General features: G+C 37.9%; 1 protein-coding gene across 6 annotated transcripts in view; it reads right to left on the bottom strand.

Moving 5' to 3' along the window:
• The window catches only part of IL15 (interleukin 15), a 42,044-nt gene that overhangs the window by 12,074 nt on the left and 8,167 nt on the right, over positions 1-21,803 (bottom strand). For all 6 annotated transcript variants that reach the window (XM_061992105.1, XM_061992107.1, XM_061992106.1 and 3 more), the window contains one exon: positions 20,675-20,804. In XM_061992105.1, the coding sequence (XP_061848089.1) occupies positions 20,675-20,761 (87 nt within the window). In that variant the 5' untranslated portion in view covers positions 20,762-20,804. The remainder of the gene's footprint in view (positions 1-20,674; positions 20,805-21,803) is intronic.

The following is a 21,803-nucleotide window of genomic DNA, read 5'->3' as shown; positions in this document are numbered from 1 at the left end:
CCTTATCAAGATGTGTCCTGTATGTGAATATAAGCCTGAGAGGAAGTTTGTCCTTTGTGCAAAGAATGATTTTATACCTTTTGGAAGAACCTTACAGTCACAGTAGCAACAGAAACCCAACAGGAGTGCTGCAGTATCTTAGGAATAAATATTACTAGTTGAATATAAGTGCGGATTGGATGAATTTGGAGCTTTCCTTTCTGCTTTCACTAGTTTGTCAGTCAGTGTCTCAGAAAAATTCATACCACCCCATAACCACAGACCTCTTCCATTACAAGTTCTGCTTAAAATAGGAGTGTCAGGTCCCTATTTACAGGATTCAGAGACCGGAATATCAAATGTATTGCTTACCCAATAGGTTAGACTTACCCTTTGCCTGTCAATTCAGGGATTAAGCATTTTTTGCCAACTGGCAAAATCTAGCCAGCAAATGCTTCACATGCTTCTCTCTTTTTACATCCTGCCATTTAATGTCAGTTTTTTCAAGTTATCACTTATTAAATTATGAAAGATCAACTTGATGTTGTTCTGATGCAAGCATATGACTTTATCGCTAGGTTTGCTTGACAAACACTGTGACTAATAAATAGAGAGCCCCAAGTTTGGTAGTGTCAAAATTAATGAGTTAAAGGCATAGTCAGTAAAGAGGAAGTATACAGCAAAAACCTAATTTGTAGGGCACAGATGGTTAGCTTTGATCATTTCTCCCCAGACAATCCCCTCAAGATGCAATATGCAATAATTAGTGAAAAGGCCTTTCACAGTATACTCTCTTGGATTAGTAAGCAATCGAATCATGGGAGATTTGAAATGTAATGGACATGAATAGAATAGACAAAAAAAAGAACCAGTGCTGAAATTTGTTTAGCAAAATTTATCCTGATGTATATATGCTGCTAGGCACTCCCTGTAAATATTTTTTGTGATATTTTGCCGTAGCAACAAATATCCAATAGGGAATGAAAACATAATTAGGGATAAAATTTTTATGCATTTAGGGTTAAGATCTAAAACAGTTCCAAACACAGAAACCTAAACAGCAAAAATAATAAAGGATGTCATACTGATGCATTAAAGTTGGAAAGCCTGAGACCATAAAATAGTTATCTCAGGAGCTACTGCTGGACAATAATACCTCAGTCTTAGCAAAATTATTGAACAAACCTAACAATAAAGTCTTATATGCTTGCATCAGAAGAACATCAAAAGAACAGAAAAATAACCAGCTTAGAGACTGTGAATAATACTATATCTAGTAGAGGTGTGTAACACACTTGTAATAGGCTAAAAATAGCAAATGTGGCTCTCAAAATGGTGAAGGCACTATTTCAAAGCTTTTTTAAGAAAGGAAAATTATCATTTATTACTTTCTCTTACCGCAATATCATTACTAGATCCTGAAGTAAGCAGACAGGGTGTAGTTTGCAATACTCTACTTTTTTTGGGGCTTTTATTCTTCTTTAAAGAGCGGAAAAAAAATCCTAATGTATGTCAATTGCTATAGCCTTACTGAAAACAATGAAGTTGTTTCGATTTTCAGAGTTGCTAAGAATTTGACCAAAATGTTAACCTGGGAAAAAAAGATTCATCGAAGAACCAGTGAAAGCAGCACACAATCTTCCAAAAGAAATATTGTAAACAAATCAATAGACAGGGAAAAAAATAGTACCAGGATTCAAATAAAAAAGAACAAAGTATCTACTATAGATTTGTTTTCATATTTCTGCATAGGAGAGGCAAACAAATTTGGAAAGGAAATTATGTCAGCTTTATATTACTCTAAGTCACTTATAAACAACAACACAGTAAGACTTAGAGCAACTGAATAACCATCCTTAGTTTCTTGTCTTATAATATGGGAAAATTAATTATTGGAACTGCTCTAGTGTAAGCTACAGAAGCCTTCCTCTCATGTAAATTTTGAATATATTCTTGTGGACAGTAACAAATTATGAGATTGCACTTTGCCTTTATGTATGCACATGATGAGTGCAATACAGTAGTTGCCATTATTTGAGGTTGCTTCAATTTGTATAGGTGATCATTTTCCTTCATCTCTTGGCAGCCAAACCCAGAATGTATAGAGGCTATGTGTGTGCAAACAAGTGAGAGCTGAAGCAATGCTGAATTATATTAAGCTTGTTTCTGTATGGTACCTCTTAAAAAAGAATAAATGGTAGTCATTGTGCTTAACAGCATATCACAGCACTCATCCAGGAATCTTCAAACTTTCTTTCAGACAGTGTATGACTCTACCAGCAAGTATATTCAATTAGACAAAAGCATTTATAAAAGGACCAGGGAGAAGTACTTCACAGCGATGTTAAAAATAGTTACATATAAAATAACCAATAAAAGCACAAATAAATCTCTGGGTGACTTTATGTTAAAAAGCTGTGTGGAACAATATTATTGGGAAGGCATAAACTTGTGGATAAAATTACAGGTCTGCACTGTAGCATTGCATATTCCATTGATTTAACATACAAGATTTTATAGCAAAAGCAACTCATTTTGTTGATAGTAATTAAGTGATAATGTTTCCAATATGCTCCTACAAGATGCAAAATAAATTGTAGAGTTGAGATATACATTTTAAGTTTAAACTATGACCACAATGCAGAAAGTCAATCACTTCTATTAAGTTAATATATGCATGCATATATATATATTATATATGTATATATATATATACATATATATACACATATGTGTATATATATATATATATACATATGTATATGTATATATATACATATGTATATATACATATGTATACATATATATATATTATATATTATATATATATTGTGTTTAGTCTTATTAGTAAAAGAAATATTTGGGGGCATAATGTAGCCTGACAGAAAAATTAATAGTTATGAACTATAAAGTGCACATTTTCAGATCAACGTCTATTAATTAAAAAGAGAAAGTCTTATTTTCAGAATCACAGAATCTCAGAGGTTGGAAGGGACCTCAAAAGATCATCTAGTCCAACCTCCCTGCCAAAATGGACTGCTTTCAGCAGCTCCTGCTGAAATAAATGACTGATGCAGCTGTAGGTAACAGGTTTCGCAAATGTGCCACATTCAACTTGTGGAAAGACATAAGAGGAGAAGCTAGAGATAATAGTTCCTCATAGTTTTATTTTCAAGCAAGATTTTTCACCACTTTCAAATGGTGAAGCTAGAAATTAGTTCTATGTCTAACAATGAAAACAATGCTTTATCTGCCTCTCAATCATAATCTGTCTTTTAAAGAAAAAAATTTAAATGAAGAAATTAATAACCGTGTGTCATACTTTTTGCCTGAAAAATACTCAGTTTGCTGATATAGCCTGCTGTCTTATAAAGGCTTTTGTTTTCTCTCCCATCAAGACTGCTCACTGCTTACTTGCCACCAAAGGAAAGTATCTGTTTGTTTTGAATGGAACAAAACATTGCAAATTCTTTTATTTTGTTCTGTTTTTAAGAACATGTAACAGATTTGGTTTTGAAAGATATTCACTCAAAATCCATGTAAGGTCCACATGGTTGGTAAAGCTACAATCAAATTTAGAAGTCATCACAAATATGGCCAATCATATACAGCCTGGCACCTTCTGGTCTCAAAGCCAAAATAGGCATCATCCATATTGTACATAGAGATACGTGGCAGAATGCAACTGAAATTAAATCAGTATGAAAAACTCACACAGATTATCACAGATGAGGCCCAAACTGCCACCTGGCTTCTGAAATGTCCCTGAAGAAATGTTTGAAGACATTAAGACTTAGCTTTATAATTAAATGTTATAATTGACTCATGTTATTGATAATAAATCTCTAGGTATTTCAAAAATTACAGCAACTCCCAAACCAAACCCAGACTCTTCCTCATGAGAACATGCACCTAGAAGCTTTCAACATTTCTGCAAGAATAGGTGCAGCACCATTTCATTTCTTTCAAAATGTTACATTTGTTTTTCCAAGGTGAATTAGTCATTTAGGTCACTCTACAGTACTCCTACCGTATGCCCTCTCTGAAAGTCTTCCTTGCAAATTAATTAGGCTGCATTTAATACTATTATGTGTTTTACACTTGGATATCGAACCTCCAAATTGCTGTCTCCACTTTTTCTTTTGCTTTTGGACATTACTGATCCTTGAATTCGACTTGTATAGGCAGCCAATAACACTTTTGCATCAAAGTAGCCAGGCAGGAGTCACCTTGTTCAAAACCTGGTTTATATTAAAGCTTCTTTGCATGCTCAAAGGCCTGCATAAAATCCTACTATAAGAAGGGTATCACACACAAAGACTCTTCGTTAGCCCCTGGCAGGGGGCTACCTGGTACATATGGGGTAGTATGCACCTTATAGGTAAGTTGTAATAGGCAGACAAGAAAGAGTTATGGTCCTTAATAGGTTTAAAAGTTAGGTACATGTCCCTGATACAAATCAAAGCAACAAATCAAATTTAGGAATAGCAGAGCTGACTGTAAGCACAAGTCCTCTAGACCTGATGTCTCCAACTGCAACTAGTTGTGAATGCCAAGGGATAAGCGTAGTGATACCTCCTTGATATATTCTCCAATCTCCAGCAAAGAAAAATGCAGATAAAGGTTGTCAGATTTGTTTTTAAGTTTATAACACTAGCCTTTTTTTTCCTGCTGTTTATCAGCATAGATAAATATTTGCTTATTGGAGATTATTTTTTAGGATTTTATGTAGAAGTCTCTTCTATGTAGCTTACATTTAGAATTTTGACAGGCAATGTTAAATTCTAAACTTAAAATATGACGGTAAGTGACTTAAAAATGCAAAATGTGACGTTAATTAGGTCTCTGCAACATAGTGTTCTAAAGAGTACTGCTTTTACAAGTATGTGTAACCCAAAGGAACTAATCTAGAAGTTACAATGTCACTACTTGAGTAAACACACATTTTCTTTTCAGATGTTACAATGGAAGGAATGCTGGTATTTACACTTTTTCCAAAAACAAGTATTACATTTCTTTGTGGTTTCAATCTATTTAGTTTTGTTTCAGTTCACTAGGTACTATGAGTACATTTTCATCATTTGCAATTGCTATTATTTCAAAACTGAGCAACCTAGTTGAAAAAGACAAAGCAAACTTTTTTTTTTCTTAGTTGCAAACTATGAATTAAGAAAAAATGCATAGAAGGGCTGTCATTTACTAATTCTAAATACCTGGGACGATGTACTATACTTTCAAGATTACTTTTGTCACCAAGGTAGATACATATAGAATTCTTCAGAGCATATGGCAAAGTTGCATCATATACACACAAACTTCTAGTCAGGTGAAGGGATGATAAATATCAGTTTACTCCGTTGGTTTTGGCAACAGGAAGGCATTTCTGCTCCTCAAATGCCTAGCATACTTTTTCCAAAGGTGCTTGCCTGTCCTCCAGAAAATGTGATACTGAGCACAAAGAATAACCTATTACTTTGAGAATACTCCTTTTTTCTATATATCAGAAATAGCTTAGCTATTCATATTTAACTCATACAAGACAAGATTCAAATTATTTATTGAATTATGTTACTTCCATTCCCATTTCTTTGGAATGAAGACTGCAAGTAAATTACAAAACAAACTAGCAAGCAAAAAATTAACATTCACAATCTTATAGGACAAAAACTTTATAACAGCTAAGAATCTGAGTGTATAATTTGCAAAATTCCTTAAGAAATAGAGCATGCATATTTTTTTCTGGTTAGAAAACTAAGCAGTACATGTAAGTAAAGGTTTCTTTCATTTGCAAAAACATATTAGTGGTTATGTGAACTAGAGAAAATTACTCTTTGTTTAGAAAAATAATTGAAGAAATCAAAATTATGATCCATGATTTAAGTTAAGGGGTTTTTGCTTGCTGATACTTTAGTCAACACAGAATATGTCTTTTAAATTTCTCTGAGATAAATCGGTCTGTCCTAGGTCTTGGGTGCTACCATATAAGCACTGAGCTTTAGGAAAGGTACTGTAAAAAAACTTCATATCTTAGAAAGCACAGAGGATTGCTACTAGCTGTCCATCTTCTTGGATCACCCAACTGTTGAAAAGTCACTTATACTAAGCGGAAAGAGCTGTCATTCTTGACATTTATACATCAGTTCTCTTTCAGTGCTGTACCTTACTCAGAGTGGTAGTCACGTTATCTATTAGTTGCTTGTTAAAAATTGTCACATATACATAGCACAAAAATGTGCATTATTGTCAAGTCCTTTGTCTTTAGCTGGATGAAAACTACTAGAAAACTACTTTGTCCTCACTATGACCCATGTGTCTTGAAATTACACACAGTTTGAAATGAAACCTGAAATATTAATGTGTCATTTAAATTATGTAAAATCGTCTACAGACATCCATAAAATCTTATGAATCTGAGAGATATTTTCAGCTACATGAAGGCAGATGATAGGGAGTTTTGTCCTTCAAAAAAACTAAAAGAAGACAGAAAAAAAGAAGCAATTGTTTCAAAAGTCAAACATGAGACAAATTTCACAAAGATTGCTTGGGAAAAAAGTCTCATAGATACTTGAGGGGTGAGAATATCAGTAGTGTAGATGTTCTAAACATTTCTATTATATCACTGTACATTTATAGTATGTTCAGATATGACTAGATAACCCCCTACCCAAGATAATAAACATTAGTAGCATAAGTTTCTTTGAGAACAATTCACAAGTCCCATGCTTTTGAGCATGGAATAACAGGATAGAGTAAGAAAGGCAGTAAAGCGGTCCAGATTATAAGTATGCAGCTGTTGAAAATCATTTTCTCAAAGCTCAAGATAAATTTGAATACTACAAATAAGAGTGTTCTGGTTGGCTAGAGAGAATACAAATGGTAACAGCAGATACCCATAGCAGAATTTTCAATTGAGTTTATCCCCATGGAAAATTCAGAGATAGCTCTTCATTGGGGTATCCTTATATCCTCTCTAGCTCCCAGCTCCTTGCTTCCTTCCTTCCGGGTATAGTAAAGGAACGAAAGCAAACAGATTGCTTTTAAACTACTGGGTCCTACAGAGAGAAATGCTGGCGTCAGCCAAGATATGTATGTAAAATCAATGTCTGTAGTGAATCTTAGAACCATAGAATGGTAGGGGTTGGAAGGGACCTTTAGAGACCATGTAGTCCAACCCCCCTGCAGAAGCTGGTTCACCTAGGTCAGGTCGCATAGGAACATGTCCAGGCGCATCTTGAAGACCTCCAGAGAAGGAGACTCCACAATCCCTCTGGGCAGCCTGTGCCAGGGCTCCCTCACCCTCACGGTGAAATAGTTTTTTCTTATGTTTAAGTGGAACTTTTTGTGTTCCAGTTTCATCCCCATTACCCCTTTTCCTGTTGCTATCTACTATAGAAAAAAGGGATGTCCCAACCTCCTGAAACCCACCCTTTCAATATTTGTAAATGTGCTGGTGTTAATAAGATGAGGTTGTTCCTTCCCAGATGCAGGATGATAAAACTGTTTTAAATTCCCGAAACATTTTGGTTTAATCAAGGTAGGCAGCCATTCTGTTCCAGAATAGATGTGGTAGAAATCACATTAACACCAGAACACAGGGTAGGTTCAGCCTACACAGACCAACTTGGAGCTCCTCGTGCTATTTTCACATTTTCCATCAACACTGAAGTCATGGGGCTGAACAAATCCTTTAGAAGGACACCTTCATCCTCAAGCTGTTCATCAGAATTATTCTATGCTAAGTTACATCATAATAAGTTACAGAGACAAAATAGATTTCAAGAGTCCACTTGAGAGACAAAATCGTGTAAATACAGCAATTTTGCATATGGTTTCCTTCAAAAATAACAACCTTCTATCCTGATCCAAGATACCTTGTCCCACAGCTGGACTCTGAGGCATATTCTTGCACAGAGCTCACTATTCAGAATAGTCCTCAACTCTTCTCTTTGTCCCTTCTGTCTTCAACACCTTTCAACAGGTGTTGAAAATCAATGGAAAACATACCAGGAAGCTTCAGCAGTTTTACAGAAGCTGTGTTTGTTTACTTTAATTGTAATGATCTCCTAATAGTATGAATTCCTCAATTCATAGCTTATTCGTATTCTTTTTGTTTTACAATTGTAGAGGTTCAGCATTCAGAGGATGAGCTCAATCAAAGGATATTTGTTCAGTAATTTCCACTACAGTTAAAATTTCACTAACAAAATCTCACTAATACATAGACAAATCTGTGTGTCTGATTCTTATATTTTTTAAAGTGGAGAAAATAATAGGAATCCATTTCAGTAATTTTATATGCTACTTAGTTACTTGAATTTCAGCATGATTACTATCAGAAAAAGATAATAGTTTTACTGCAACTAACCGATTGTATTTGCCTTCATTTGAGATTAAAAAGCAGAGTTATCAGCATTTTCAAAAGACTGAACTCATACTTTATATTAATGCTATACAACTTTTTGTTTAATGGTGGCAACTGAAAACATCTTCTAAGATAGAACCCAGAGTGTTATGCTCTAATCTATGTAGACCTGTAATTAAGACTAATGCTTTTCAAAAGACATTATAAAGCACCTCAACAAGTCATCCAAAATGCAATAAAGAAGGAGTCGTGACGTCATTTTTACTGCTGGGCAACTGAGACACAATAATGTTGCTTTAATGGCCCCTGGTCTCATGTAGAATTTGTAGAGATCTTAGAAAATTAACTGAATGCTTTTGAATGCCAGTGTGGATTTCCAGGTGAACAAGCATCCTACTGCTTAAAAATTACATTGACTTCTCCTCTAGGCTCACACACTGGAATTGTGCTTGAGAGATTGACTACAAAACCAAACACCTTGAAGTTAAAGGCTCAGTGACACATAGGCCAAGTTACAATGGTCTTGTGACACTGCATTGGTTTGTTACGCAGTGTCACAGTACTGATTTCGCAGACTAGAAAAGGCTTCTGAGAGTCTCATTACTAGTTATTTTAGGGTGAACTTGGGAGCTCTCTGCCTAGAACATTTCTAGAGAAGATTCATAAATTCTTCTACAATCTTAGGCAGCTATTTGTCTCATAACACCTATAACAACTACATATCACAACTCAACATCTTGTAGTAACAGCATGTGGACTCTTGCTTCTTAAAATGGAAAAGGATATGAAAAAAAAGAGATGAAAATCTTTCAAGGACATCTAACTGTTGCCTGTTGCCAGCATATAGAACCTCTGAAAGGGAAGCTGCTGGGCAGAATAGGTAAGTAAAAGATACCACTGAATTTTGATTTTCCTGGCTTTGCTACTCCCTAAATCATTTGTTTTCTGCTCACTAAACAAAAATGTAGTCCTAATTTATTTGACTCTTTGAGGATATACTCTTTTTTTTTTAGATTTTTTTGAGAATATACTTTTTTCTCCTGTTTTTTTCTTTGTCTGTCATTGCTGCAGACATCTGCAATTTCCAGACCTGACTGGTTGTTTCACTTGATGTTACCAGGTGTCTGTGTGAGTGGGATTTGAAAAGCAGAGGAAAAAAGTGTTGGGGCTCACTAAATATGAGAAATATTATGTAGTATTTGCTTATATGAGATACAGGATTTGAGGCTGACAAATAGGCTGCCCTATGTGGTAGGATCATCTGTTTACTATTCTAAGGAGTGGACATAATATTGAGAATAAATCATATCTTGAGCTTTGTGAATAAAAACTGAGATAAAGAGTCAGTGGATATCTAAAATGAAAAAAACCTTGCATCCCAGATCTTTGTGTTTGAAAAAAATGATGTTACCTGGGAAGGGGAATTAGATGATATTAAATGAAGTGAAAGGTAAATTCTGCCCTAAGGCAAACAAAGACAGGAAGGACTTAAGTCTAAAATGACACAACATACCTCTCAAATTCCATTGACAAATATATCTGCAAAACAATAGCAGATGATATGGGAAGTATTGTGAATCATTAATATTGTTTAGGATTTTAATTTTGACATATTATTTAGTCACGTCTCCTTTGCATTAGTATCATGATGGAAAATGAAATTGACATCATTTATTACAGAGAACTAAAAATCTAACTGCTTTAGTAGCACACAGAGTTGTATTTTAGAAGGACTAAACCCACCAAACAAATTATGGCACAACATTTCAGCATTTCTGAATAGAAGCAAGGGAGCAGGACAATGGGGCAATTCTCTAACTTTGTAGAACAGGATAAAGAGGTAAGAAGTATGTCTTTTGTATGAAACAAAATAAGCAAAACTGCAGGCTCAAAGCTGTAGTCCATTAAATAATATTGTGTTTATCTGGACATGTTAATAAAAAATATAAAAATGTAAAAGGTTAAATAATGTAGTTATGCAGATAGCTTCTATTGAAGCTTCTGTAGAAAATTGGAAGTCACAGGAGTCATCTCACTATTTTTATGTAGCCAGCTATTTCCAGAGCACACAAAAAAATGGTTAAATAAGCAAAATTTCAGAGCAATTAAAGACATTAGAGTGTACAAAGCATACAGTAAATCAAGATTCTGTGTCTTGCCTGAAAAGTTTGCTTGAAGCAGTGAAGAGGAAACATGAAGGAAAACACACTTTGGATTTGATAGGGAAAATGATTAGTCATGTAAGAATGTAACAAAGGCATAAAAGTTACCATTTCTACTTTGGCAAAGAGTATCAAGAGATATAATTGATCTGTCGCCTATGTTGCAGTAGAAACAATTACTTTCAGAGCAGCCTGTGCTTTATGAGTTTAGTTAGAAATTGTCTGATTGCATAGAAAAGAGAACTGACTGCTAATGGCCACATGGCAAATATCTTTATAATATATATCTGTGCTTCTTCTTTTTTTATATAATTAATGAAATTAATTTTAAATAACTGTTATTTCCATAGCTGTTTTTCTTTAAGTCACTATATACAAATGGTACTGTGAGGTTCTCCCTTCTCACATCCCAAATTCATCCACACTTGGAAAACACTGGAGTTCTGTGTTTGTAGTCAATTCAATAAATGCCCTGTTCCCTCAAAAAGGACTTAATGGATCATCTGCCTTCATCTGAAGGAAAACTTCTAGATTGTATTTAGGGAGTGAGCTTTATTTTCTTCAAAAAAGCTTCTACTTGAGGCTGCTTTCATTTGAAAGTAAGTTGCCATGCTGACATTTGCTGTCTTTCCTCCAACAAAAAAAAAGCTGTGAGTAAACTTTTCTTGGAGCATCTTCATTCAAGACTGCATTATTTCTTGGCTCAGGAAACTACCAGTGAAAGTTGGGAAAGAACAGTCATTCACAGCAAGGCTGTGAATATAGTGATATAACAGTGATATAACTGATAGTGATATAACAGTGAAATGACTACATGGCATGGAACATGATGATCTGAAAGATCCTAAGGGAACCACTTCTGTGATTCTGTGATTTTCCCAGCAACCTTGGTAGGCTTTACAGTACAGCAGAATAAATATAATTTACAACTGGCTAGATGATTACAAAAGTGTAACAAAATACTGCATATGAAACTTCATTCAAACATGATAATAAAATAAATTTCGTATGCATATATGAAAAAAGCATTGAAATGGTGTTCTAGTTGGAGACCTAAAGGGGATTGTGTTTAAAAAAAAAATAAGTGCTTCATGTATTGATGAGGGAAAGAGACATAGAATAGTGGAAACTGAAAAGGCTGCACTCTCAATGGCATTGTGTTGTCCTTCACAGAACACCAGCAGTCAAGAATTGTGTGCAGTGAGATATATTCCTTCAGTGGATAAATAATCCTAACATTTACCTTTAACTGGCACAGTTTGATTGACTCAGCTGAGTAAGGAACAGATATTTTAACATCTTTCAGAGAAAAGAAATAAACAATCAAGATCGGGGCAAATTTATTTTGTTTTTATTAGTGAATGGATTAATTATATGTACTAGTGGCATTCCAGTGATCTTTTCAAAAGTAAATTTTGGAATAATTAGAACACAAAGAAAACCTGAAGTAAATGCTTGTGTAATTATGCAGCCATACCTGACAATACAATGACTAAACCACTTCCTTTTCTCTGAAAGACATAGAAAATTTTCATATATTACATTTTCTTCAGATTCCCTGATGTGAGGGACTGAAGGATCTTATATTAGAAATAATTAATCAAGTAACTTATAGTTTAATCTAAATTCATAGTTTCAGATCATATGGTAAACTGCTGTAGAACCTTTTGAGATAATAAAAAATTCTGCCTATACTAGTAGCTGTTAGAATCACTGGAACAAGACACTGAGTAAAATGTACGTCTTCCCACTGTATTTACTTTCTTTTCATTTTTATATTAATGTAACTATTTAGATTAAAGATTAATGTAAGGAATAAACTCCTGTTCAGTAATCTCCTTAACACTTGAGAGCATCACAGAGACTACAGGCTAGCACTGAACAGGAGCTAGTTCAGTGCATGCAGAAGCACCCTCGGGTACAATAAGAATAAGTAATCATTTGTGAGCCAGTAGATTAGCATCTTCTTTGATTGCTGCCCTAACAAGTTCCCAAGGACCAGCTACTCTATTATAACTCTTTGTTTATGGCATCTTTTCTTCTAGCACATAGAGCTAAGTGGCCAATACACAGAGATTTCAACAGTGGAAGGCTCATCTGATTTCTAGAAAATAGACTGGGAACCTTGGTTCCTATGTTTCTAGTAATGTAACTACCTTTCTGTTCTGTAGTGATACCCCTTTGAGATGAATCTCTGGAAACCGTTCTAAAACTTTTAATATTATCATAACATTCTTAGCATTTGTTCAAATAAGTTGTGTTAAAAATAAGCAAGAAGGTAACTCAACAACAAAAATATCATCCAGTTCAAACTTTTATTGATCACTAATGTTTTAAAGGAAAAGATCTTTACAAAACTATTACAGAGTGCACAGTAATATATTTTAATGGATGGAATCCAACTCAGCTTTTTTCCTCACAGTAATCTATTCACAGAATCACAGAATCACAGAACATAGAATGGTAGGGTTGGAAAGGAGACCTCTAGAGATCATCTAGTCCAACCCCCCTGCCACAGCAGGACCACCTAGAGTATGTCACTAGGTGCACCTAGTTCAGGTCACACAGGAACGTGTTCAGGCAGGTTTTGAAAACCTCCAGAGAAAGAGACTCCCCACCCTCCTTGGGCAGTCTGTGCCAGGGCTCCCTCACCTGAAGAGTAAAAATGTTTTTCCTTAAGTAGAACCTTTTGTGTTGCAGCTTTTGTTCATTACCCCTACTCCTGTCACTGGACACTAGAGAAAAAAGTGTTGCCCCATCCTTTTGGTATGCACCTTTCAAACACTTTAAAGTATTAATGAGGTCTCTCTCAGTCTCTTCTTCTCCAGGCTGAACAGCCCCAGATCCTACAGCCTTTCCTCATAAGAAAGATGCTCCAGTTCCTTGATCATCTTGGTAGTCCTGCACTGGACTCTCTCCAGAAGTTCTCTGTTCCTCTTGAGCTGGGGATCCCAGAACTGGAACAGTACTACAGATGAGGCCTCACCAGGGCACAGCAGAGAAGGAGGAGAACATCCCTCGACCTGCTGGCCATACTCTTCTTAATGCACCCCAGGATGCCATTGGCCTTCTTGGCCACGAGGACACATTGCTGGCTCATGGTTAGTTTATGATCAACCAGGACTCCCAGGTTGCTGCTCGCAGAGCTGCTCTCCAGCAGGTCAATCCCCAGCCTGTCCTGGTGCATGGGGTTGTTCCTTCCCAGGTGCAAGACTGCACTTGCCCTTGTTGAACCTCATGAGGTTCCTCTCTGCCCAACTCTCAAGCCCATCGAGATCCCACTGAATGGCAGCACAGCCTTCTGGGGAATCAGCCAGTCCTCCCAGTTTGGTGTCATCGGCCAACTTGCTGAGAGTACACTCTGTCCCCTCATCCAGATCATTGATGAAGATGTTGAACAAGAGCGGCCACAAAACTGATTGCTGTGGATCTCCACTGGCCACAGCCCTCCAACTCAGCTCTATTGATCACCATCCTCTGAGTTCTGTCATTCAGCCAGTTCTCGATCCACCTCACCATCTACCATCCAACCTACACTGCCTGAGCTTTCTGATGAGGATGTTATTGGAGACAATGTCAAAAGCCTTGCTGAAGTCAAGGTAGATGACATCCACCACTTTCCCTTCATCTAGCCAGCCAGTTATACTCTCATAGAAGGCTATCAGGTTGGTCACGCAGGATTTCCCCTTGGTGAATCTGTGTTGAGTCCCCTGATAATCATCTTTTCCTTTATGTGTTTAGAGATGGCATCCAGGATGAGCTGTTCCATCACCTTTCCAGGTATGGAGGTGAGTCTGACCAGCCTGTATTTTCCTGGGTCCTTCTTCCTGCCTTTAAGATCAGAGTGACGTTGGCCTTCCTCCAGTCCCCAAGCACCTCGCCTGTCCTCCACAATCTCTATTCTACCATGATTTACTTTTTTCAGCTTATCTGCACTTTTTTTTTCCCTTTTAACAGGCACAACATAGATATTAATGGCTATATGATACATCTGTTTCTAGATACTAAGCGCTATTGGGAAGGATATTGTCTTTTTGTTCATGCTTTCTTAGCTACACCATTTACTGCATATAAACATGAGAGAGAGCATAAAATTGTTAATTTAAGAGATGATAACATAACAGTCTAAATGCCAGATGACACACATAGCTTTAAAAGGGGTAGTGGTACAGTTGTATTTTAAAATGTCCGCTGGCTTTGGAAGCAAACAGAATCACATTCAGAAGACATGATATTTCTTCTGAGTTATCATGAGTGATAAAGGAGATTAAATACATAGGTTATAACAGAGGCAACATTAGTATGACCAAAGGGCAAAATAAGCTTGCTTACTGAGAATTACACAATCCTGTGTCTGCATCTTGCTACAAGAGTAATGACTTTTTATAATTCTTTAAGAGCAGCAGCAGCAATACTATAGTCAAAATACACTATCTTGATTAGTATTTGAAATGCTTAGCTGTTGCATTAATGGGTAAAGTAGTTTGGCAGAAAATAAACCCCTTACATTCCAGCTTATCCTCAAGCATCAGGGGGACTGGGGGGCAGCTACATTTAGATTCTCAGTGATACCCAATTGAGCACTATTAGTCCAATCACATTGAACCTCTATGAACTGTCATGATTACAGATGCCCTAACAGTGTCCTGTACAATCAGCTCAGTCACACTCCATGGGCTCACACAGCTAGGTTTAGATAGCATGGCAGCACCCAACGAGAAAAATTTGCACCCAACTTAACAAATAGGGCAGTTTGTTGAAGCAATAGGTTATGCCAGTCCTTCTGGATTGCCTGTGATGATCTATGGTCTGTAAAAAGCATATGCAAATATTGAGAATATGAATAATACAGCATATCAAGTTAGAAAATAAGGACTCTCTATTTCTAAGTTCTCTCACTATGCACTCAAAAACTCCAGATCTTACCCAAAGATGTCCCTGTGAGAGGGGAAAGAGGGGTTCAGCTGATCAACTGATCCCAGGACTCAGAGGTAGTCTGTGATGAAGTCTTCCCTGACTTATTTACAATGGTATCTTCCCTTATCAGGATGTCATCAATATCCTGATATACTGTGTTATCAGATTGAACAGCTAAGACTTTAGCCAAAGCATTGTGAGCAATCATGAAGGAATGTCTATATATTTGTGGAAATCTCTTAAGGGTATAATGGGTCCACTTTCATGTGAAAGTGAGCTGTGTTTTATCTTGTTTGAGGAGAGAGATCACAAAAAACATATCTTTAGCATCCAAGGCAGCCATCCAGGAATGAGCAGCTTCACATATCAATGACACTATTTCAGAACTGCGGCAGGCAGTATTGGCTTTTAACTGTGCATAATCTACTGTAAAACACCATTGTCTGATTGGTTTCTTTACTGGCCATGCTGGTGAATTATAAGGTGAATGAATCCTTCTAATAATGCCTTTTTTTTCCAGTTCTGTTACCACCCTGCCAATCCCTGTGAGTGCTGCTGCAGGCAACAGATATTGCCAAACAAAGTGACTTTCAAGGAGAGTAAAGGTATAGATGTTTCTAATAGGCTCATTCTCATTGTGTCTGATTTTGTTTCATTTCCTGAAAAATTCCATACAGTTCCATCAGGGAGTTTTCACATTTGACCACACAGTATATCAATTCCTTGAAGATTAGTATGTGCAGCACCAACCAATCCTGCAGCCCTGGTTACTTTTCATTACTCTGGTAACCAGAGGGCAACTTTAGCAGTGGGGTACTGCTTTCCAACACCATCAATCCCTGTAAAATTAAATTTGCTTTGGCCAGGTTTTATGCCTAGAGTTTGTATGGTTTCATTAGTGATTACAAACATTTGTGCCCCAGTACCAGTGAGAAATTCTACCAATATTTTTCAGTGTCCAACAGGAATATTAATGACAGGTTCAGAGGATTCATCAGAGAGCCACTGAAATGCTAATACCTGCCAGGCAGGGTGGCTCACTGCCCTCCGAAGGATAGAAGGTTTTTTGTGGAGTTTCTTCTAAGTCAAAGAGGTTGTATTCTGGTGCAGAGGACAAACTTTCTTTACGGACTGGAGACATTCTAGTGAGACCTTTTTCACCAGATGTGTTATTCCTTTCAGATAAAGACTGGATCAATGTGTGGAGATCCTCTGTAGAGGCACTCCACGGAAATTACCGAGGTAATCTCAGATCCAAGGCTTTATGCCACTGTTCACTCCATTCTGTGTTACATCTGAATCTCCTATAGGCTGACGTTTTTGGATATGGACTTGGCAAACCCACCAGGCATGATCTGGGAGTTTTCCACCAGATTAATTGACCTGGTGCTTTTGACACTCGTACTTACCTATGTCCTCTATAAATTTAGTCCAAGTGGGTATGTGGTGGTGCTAACATTGGCCACCTTTTTCTGTATTTTGATTATGATCAGCACTTTCATGAGTGGCTTTTATACAATCTTGAGCGTTTGCCACAAATATATTGAGACAGTCAGGGACAATGCAAATGAGATGAGTTAGTCATGCTGGATCAATAGGAACCAGCATCGGACACTTCCTTAGTTCATTCCTCTCATACATGGCTTGTATACAGGCAGCTTTCTGCACCATTGCATACAGATCAGAATAGCCTGAGACTTTAATCTCTAGAGGTTCCCCTCTCTCCTGAAGATCAATATCACCAGCCCAATATGCCAGCTGGGTGGTTAAGGAATGATTAAGACCTCCTGTTCCAGTGGTTAAGATTACCCTGGGGCCCCAACAGCCTTCTGCTTTTTCCTCATTTGACATAATTTGGTCTACCTCCTCAAGACATACTCGCCACACACACTCAACCTCTGACTCTCCTGGCTGCCTTGAATATTTTTCTTGTATTTTCATCAATTCTGCTGTTGACCACAGAATGTTAGGCACAACAATGTGTATCTCATCCTCATCGTTAGCAGCAGTTTCATCTTCATTTAAAGGTTGGAAACGAATCAACTGAAGCTCAATATCAGGGGTCCCTTTGACCTCATCATCATCGCCTTAGGAAAAAATTTCTGCAGTCTGAGTTTCAAAGTTCAAATTGCACATTAATCTATGGATCTGTTTGACTGGGACAGAAGGTGTTATCTAATGTTATCTAATAACCAATTCACTTTTCCCAAAAGTTGTTTAAGCTGGCTATTTTCACACACATTTACTATTTTCAAACATAACCTTCTCAGTTCAAGTTCCTAGTGGTCCTGCTCTGGCAGGGGGGTTGCACTAGATGATCTTTCGAGATCCCAACCCTTAAAATTCTGTGATTCTTCTCAAAGGCCAGTGATGACTTTAATACCTCATTTTTTGGATTTCAGAGTTGTGTATTCTACAGCAGAAATACAACTGAGCAGCAGTTTCTTTACCTTCTTGTTATGCACAGGATAAAGAGGCCCCCTAAGACCATACAAAGTGAACTTTTACCTTTTCCTGTTCTGTTCTTTTGAACAGCCAGACACTGCTCAATGTGCCCAATCACTTTCTCTTCGTCTTTCCAGAATTTTTGGGCCTACTCCTCCTCGGTCTGGGAAGGGGTACAATTATGTTTTTGCAGCAGTTTATCCATGGCAATACTGTCTGTGGCATCAATTTTCTGTTGCGTTAAAGGGTAAAGTAATTTGGCAGAAAATAAACCCCCTTTGCATTCCAACTTATCCAGAATGACTGTGGTCCCAAATGTATATTTAACACAGAACGTCAAGGAAAAATTGAGAATCTAAATTTTGGAATCAAAACTCTGAATCTAAACCTATCTGGCCCCAGGCCCTCTGATATCTGAGGATAAGCTTGAATGGAATGTGGTTTATTTTCTGCCAAATTACTTTACCTGTTAATGCAAAATCAGCATAAACAGGAACAGTGATATATTTGATTTTTTTACAGGCTTAGAAGAGTAAATCAACTTAACTTGACTCACATATGCTACAGAAGATCATTGTGGAAGAACTTGTGCAGTAACTTGTACCTGCTCAAAACAGTGGCTTATGAACTGCTGCCATTATTATATATATATCATCAGCTCCATTTGAGAAGTGCCAGATCCCTTTCTTTTTATATGAGAACATGGGCAGAGGACTGAAAATGTAGGGACAAATGCTCAGGGTGTTATAGTCAGGTGTGGAGAGATGAAATAGCAGATAGCAGAAGCGTAGAAGAAGATGTAGAAGTGAGAGCACCCTAAAAAGGAGTCTTGAAAGGCCTGTGATATATAGGTTCATGCAGTAGTCTAGATTACTGTAGCAGTGGACACCTGAAGCCAGCCAACAAGTGGAAGATACCATCCTCTCCTAATAGCGATCTTTTCCCTTTTATCCCAGTCTCCCAAGAGAATATTGTGCTGGGTTTGCATGGAGTTCTTTTTTTCTTTTGGGGGGAAGGAGTTGCAGTGCTGTCCCTATAAACAGTTCTAGAAACTTTCCCAGCTCTAAGTCAGACCCACCTCTAGCTCAGATGGACCAATCTGGTGCCTCTGCCATCACTGTTTAACAGGGGAGATCAGTAGTGGGAGGAGGTGGAAGGAATGGGACAAGATGGAGGCGACCATATGGACCCTGAAGTCAGCAAGGGAGGAGGTGTACCAGACCAGACACACCCCATGCAGCCTGTGGTGACATAGGAGCTGTTCCGTGCACTCATGGAAGGCACTGGTGAGACTGAAAGTTGCCAGCAGGTCAGGAAGGACTCCACAGTTGAGGGGTGACCATGTCCAGGGGGGCTGAGGCTGTGTGGGGAGGTGGCCATGGAGCAGTACAGGCAAGGCCAAGGGCCAGCCACAGAGGATACTCACACAGGACCAGTTGGTGAAGGGCTGCAGCCTTGGGATAGACCCATGGATGACTGCCCTTCATGGGACCTCGCATTGGAATGCTGAGGAGTCCTCCTCCCCTGAGGAGAAACGAGCGGCAGGAGCCATTGGAACAGGTCTGACTGCACCCCCGTTCCCTGCCCCCTGCACCTCTTTGGGAGGAGGAGATAAAGACACCAGGATGAGATCCCTGAGCCTGGGAAAAGCGGAGAGGTAAGGGTAAGGTGGTCTGAAAGGACTGATTGTACTCTTCGTTATTATCCAACTCTGTGTTGTTTTCTGTTCATCAAGCAGATTAGACTAATTTTGTTTTTGTTCCTTCCACGAATGGAGTAGTCTTTTTCTGGTTTGCCCATGGTGTGTGAGCCCTCCTTGTCTTTGGGGAACAACATGAGGCCCCTCAGTACCTCAGGTGGGACAGGATTGTGGAGCTATCATGAAGGCACTGTGGTGGCAGGACTGTATGCACAGTGCCTGCCTTAGAGCCCAGCTACAGCCCTCGTGTGAGTGAGAGCTCACAGGTTGGGTACTACATTTTTTTCTCCATTGCAAGGTACTATGCAGGCAGCTCTCTGCTCTGTTTCTTGCCATGGGACAATCAGATGTTTTAAAGTGGGAGAATCCCACCTCAGGCTGCCAAGTCATAGAATCATAGAATCATTTCAGCTCAAAGAGACCTTTAAGATCATCGAGTCCAGCCTTTGTCCTAGCCCTATCAACCACGAGACCACTTCCCTAAGTGCAACAAAGTCTCTCAGCAATAGGCCCCAGTGCTCAGGAAAGGTGCCTATCTGGAGGAAGGGAAGGATTATCATGCCAGAGCAGAGCTGCCTGCAAGCATTGGAGGCACTGGGTGCCATCTGCTAATGCCTTTTGTGTTATAATGAGGTCACAGGGCATACTGGAAATGCAATTGATACAGAATCATCTAGAAAGGATGTTGAGGAGTTTTGAAGGGTGCTGCAAAGGCTAGGCACTTACAAGGACTTCCTTCCTGTATTGAACACCCTTTAGAAGATATGGGGTAATGTCCTCCTGTGTTGCAAAAAGTCAGCTAGACATAGGCATTAAGTCCAAGCAGGAGGGAAATTCTACTAAAACTTGCCGTGGTACAAATAAACCTCGAGAACACAAATGTGAAAAAAAACAGACCTACTCACTATGTAATTCTGGTACAATTGAAAAACAAGAACTGGAAAAACCAACGCAGAAAATTAAAGGATGCTAGTGATTTCTACTAAAATATTGATAATGTTTGCAATCCTTAAATATGCTGTATTACCTATTTTTCTTGTTTGATGCAGAATAACATTTAAAGTTTTTCTGAGATTTCCTAAAATGTCATGTTGTTGAAGTGAAACTTACCTGACGCTCTAGACTGCTCAATGCTCCAGTGGAGTTTTGTGTTGGCCACACCTTCCCCAGCATCCTGTCTGCTGGAACATTATTCATAACCGAAACACAGAATCTCGATCAGAAAAGTACATTGTAGGACCTAGACATGAAAAAAATAAGTATATATAATGTTGCAATAGACTGCTAAGTGGCTCTCAGCCCATCTAGTAAGAGCATTTGAAGCAGGAAGTCACTGAAATTTCGCAAGTATCTTTTGCAAGTCCTCTTTACATCTTCTAAATTAAAACATACGACACAGACTTTTTAGGAGTGTTATTTTTTGTCTAGATAATAGAGATTCATCTTTGAATGCTGCAAGACAAGGCACTCCCTGGAAAACATACATTGTCATCAAAGGATAACTTTTTGTGACTTTTGATAACAATCAGAAGACAGGCTGTAGCCCAGATAGCTGATAAAGTCATTAACATCAGTATAATTCTACTTTTTATAAAGGGCTGGAAGAGTTTCCCTAATTACAACATAGCACGACAACTGCTTTTAATAGTTGGGTTTTATGTAGCACAGTCCAGTCCAGCTATGTTGTTTTACTTTTGTTCTCCACCATTTTATAAAATAAATTAGAAGAGAATAAATGAGGCAAACCACATGGAACCAAGGTCATGTCAGCAGCAATCCACTATACCACCTCAATTTAAGTAGTGTTTTCATAGTAAGGATCATGACAACTGTCTAACCGGCTCATTCCCCACTGTTTGTTACCTTTTTAGAGATGGCACAATAAAATCTAATTTGAATGTTTCCCTTCTCTTTTAGAAGCTTCTTATTTTCCTGGATTCACTTTTCAAATCTTGTAAGTGTTGGAGTTGGGGAAACAAACAAATTTTTGTTCAAACTGATTTTTTTATTCATAGCAAGACCTTGAAGAGATACAAAGAAAATTGTGAAGACATTGACAGAACAGTTTAATTGGATATTAATATTAGTATTTTTTATAGAAAAAGTCCCAACTCAACCTGCAAGAAAATAAGTGTGTGCAGAGGGCTGCCTACAGAAGTTGTGGAGTCTCCATCCTCAGAGGTATTAAAAAATCTGCAAAGCCTGGAGCAATGTGCTCTAATGTTGAAGTCAGCTATGC

The sequence above is a fragment of the Colius striatus genome, chromosome 3, assembly GCF_028858725.1.
Source record: "Colius striatus isolate bColStr4 chromosome 3, bColStr4.1.hap1, whole genome shotgun sequence".
NCBI lineage: Eukaryota > Metazoa > Chordata > Aves > Coliiformes > Coliidae > Colius > Colius striatus.
Note: the sequence above shows the minus strand (reverse complement) of the source record. Positions and strands in the feature narration are given on the sequence as shown.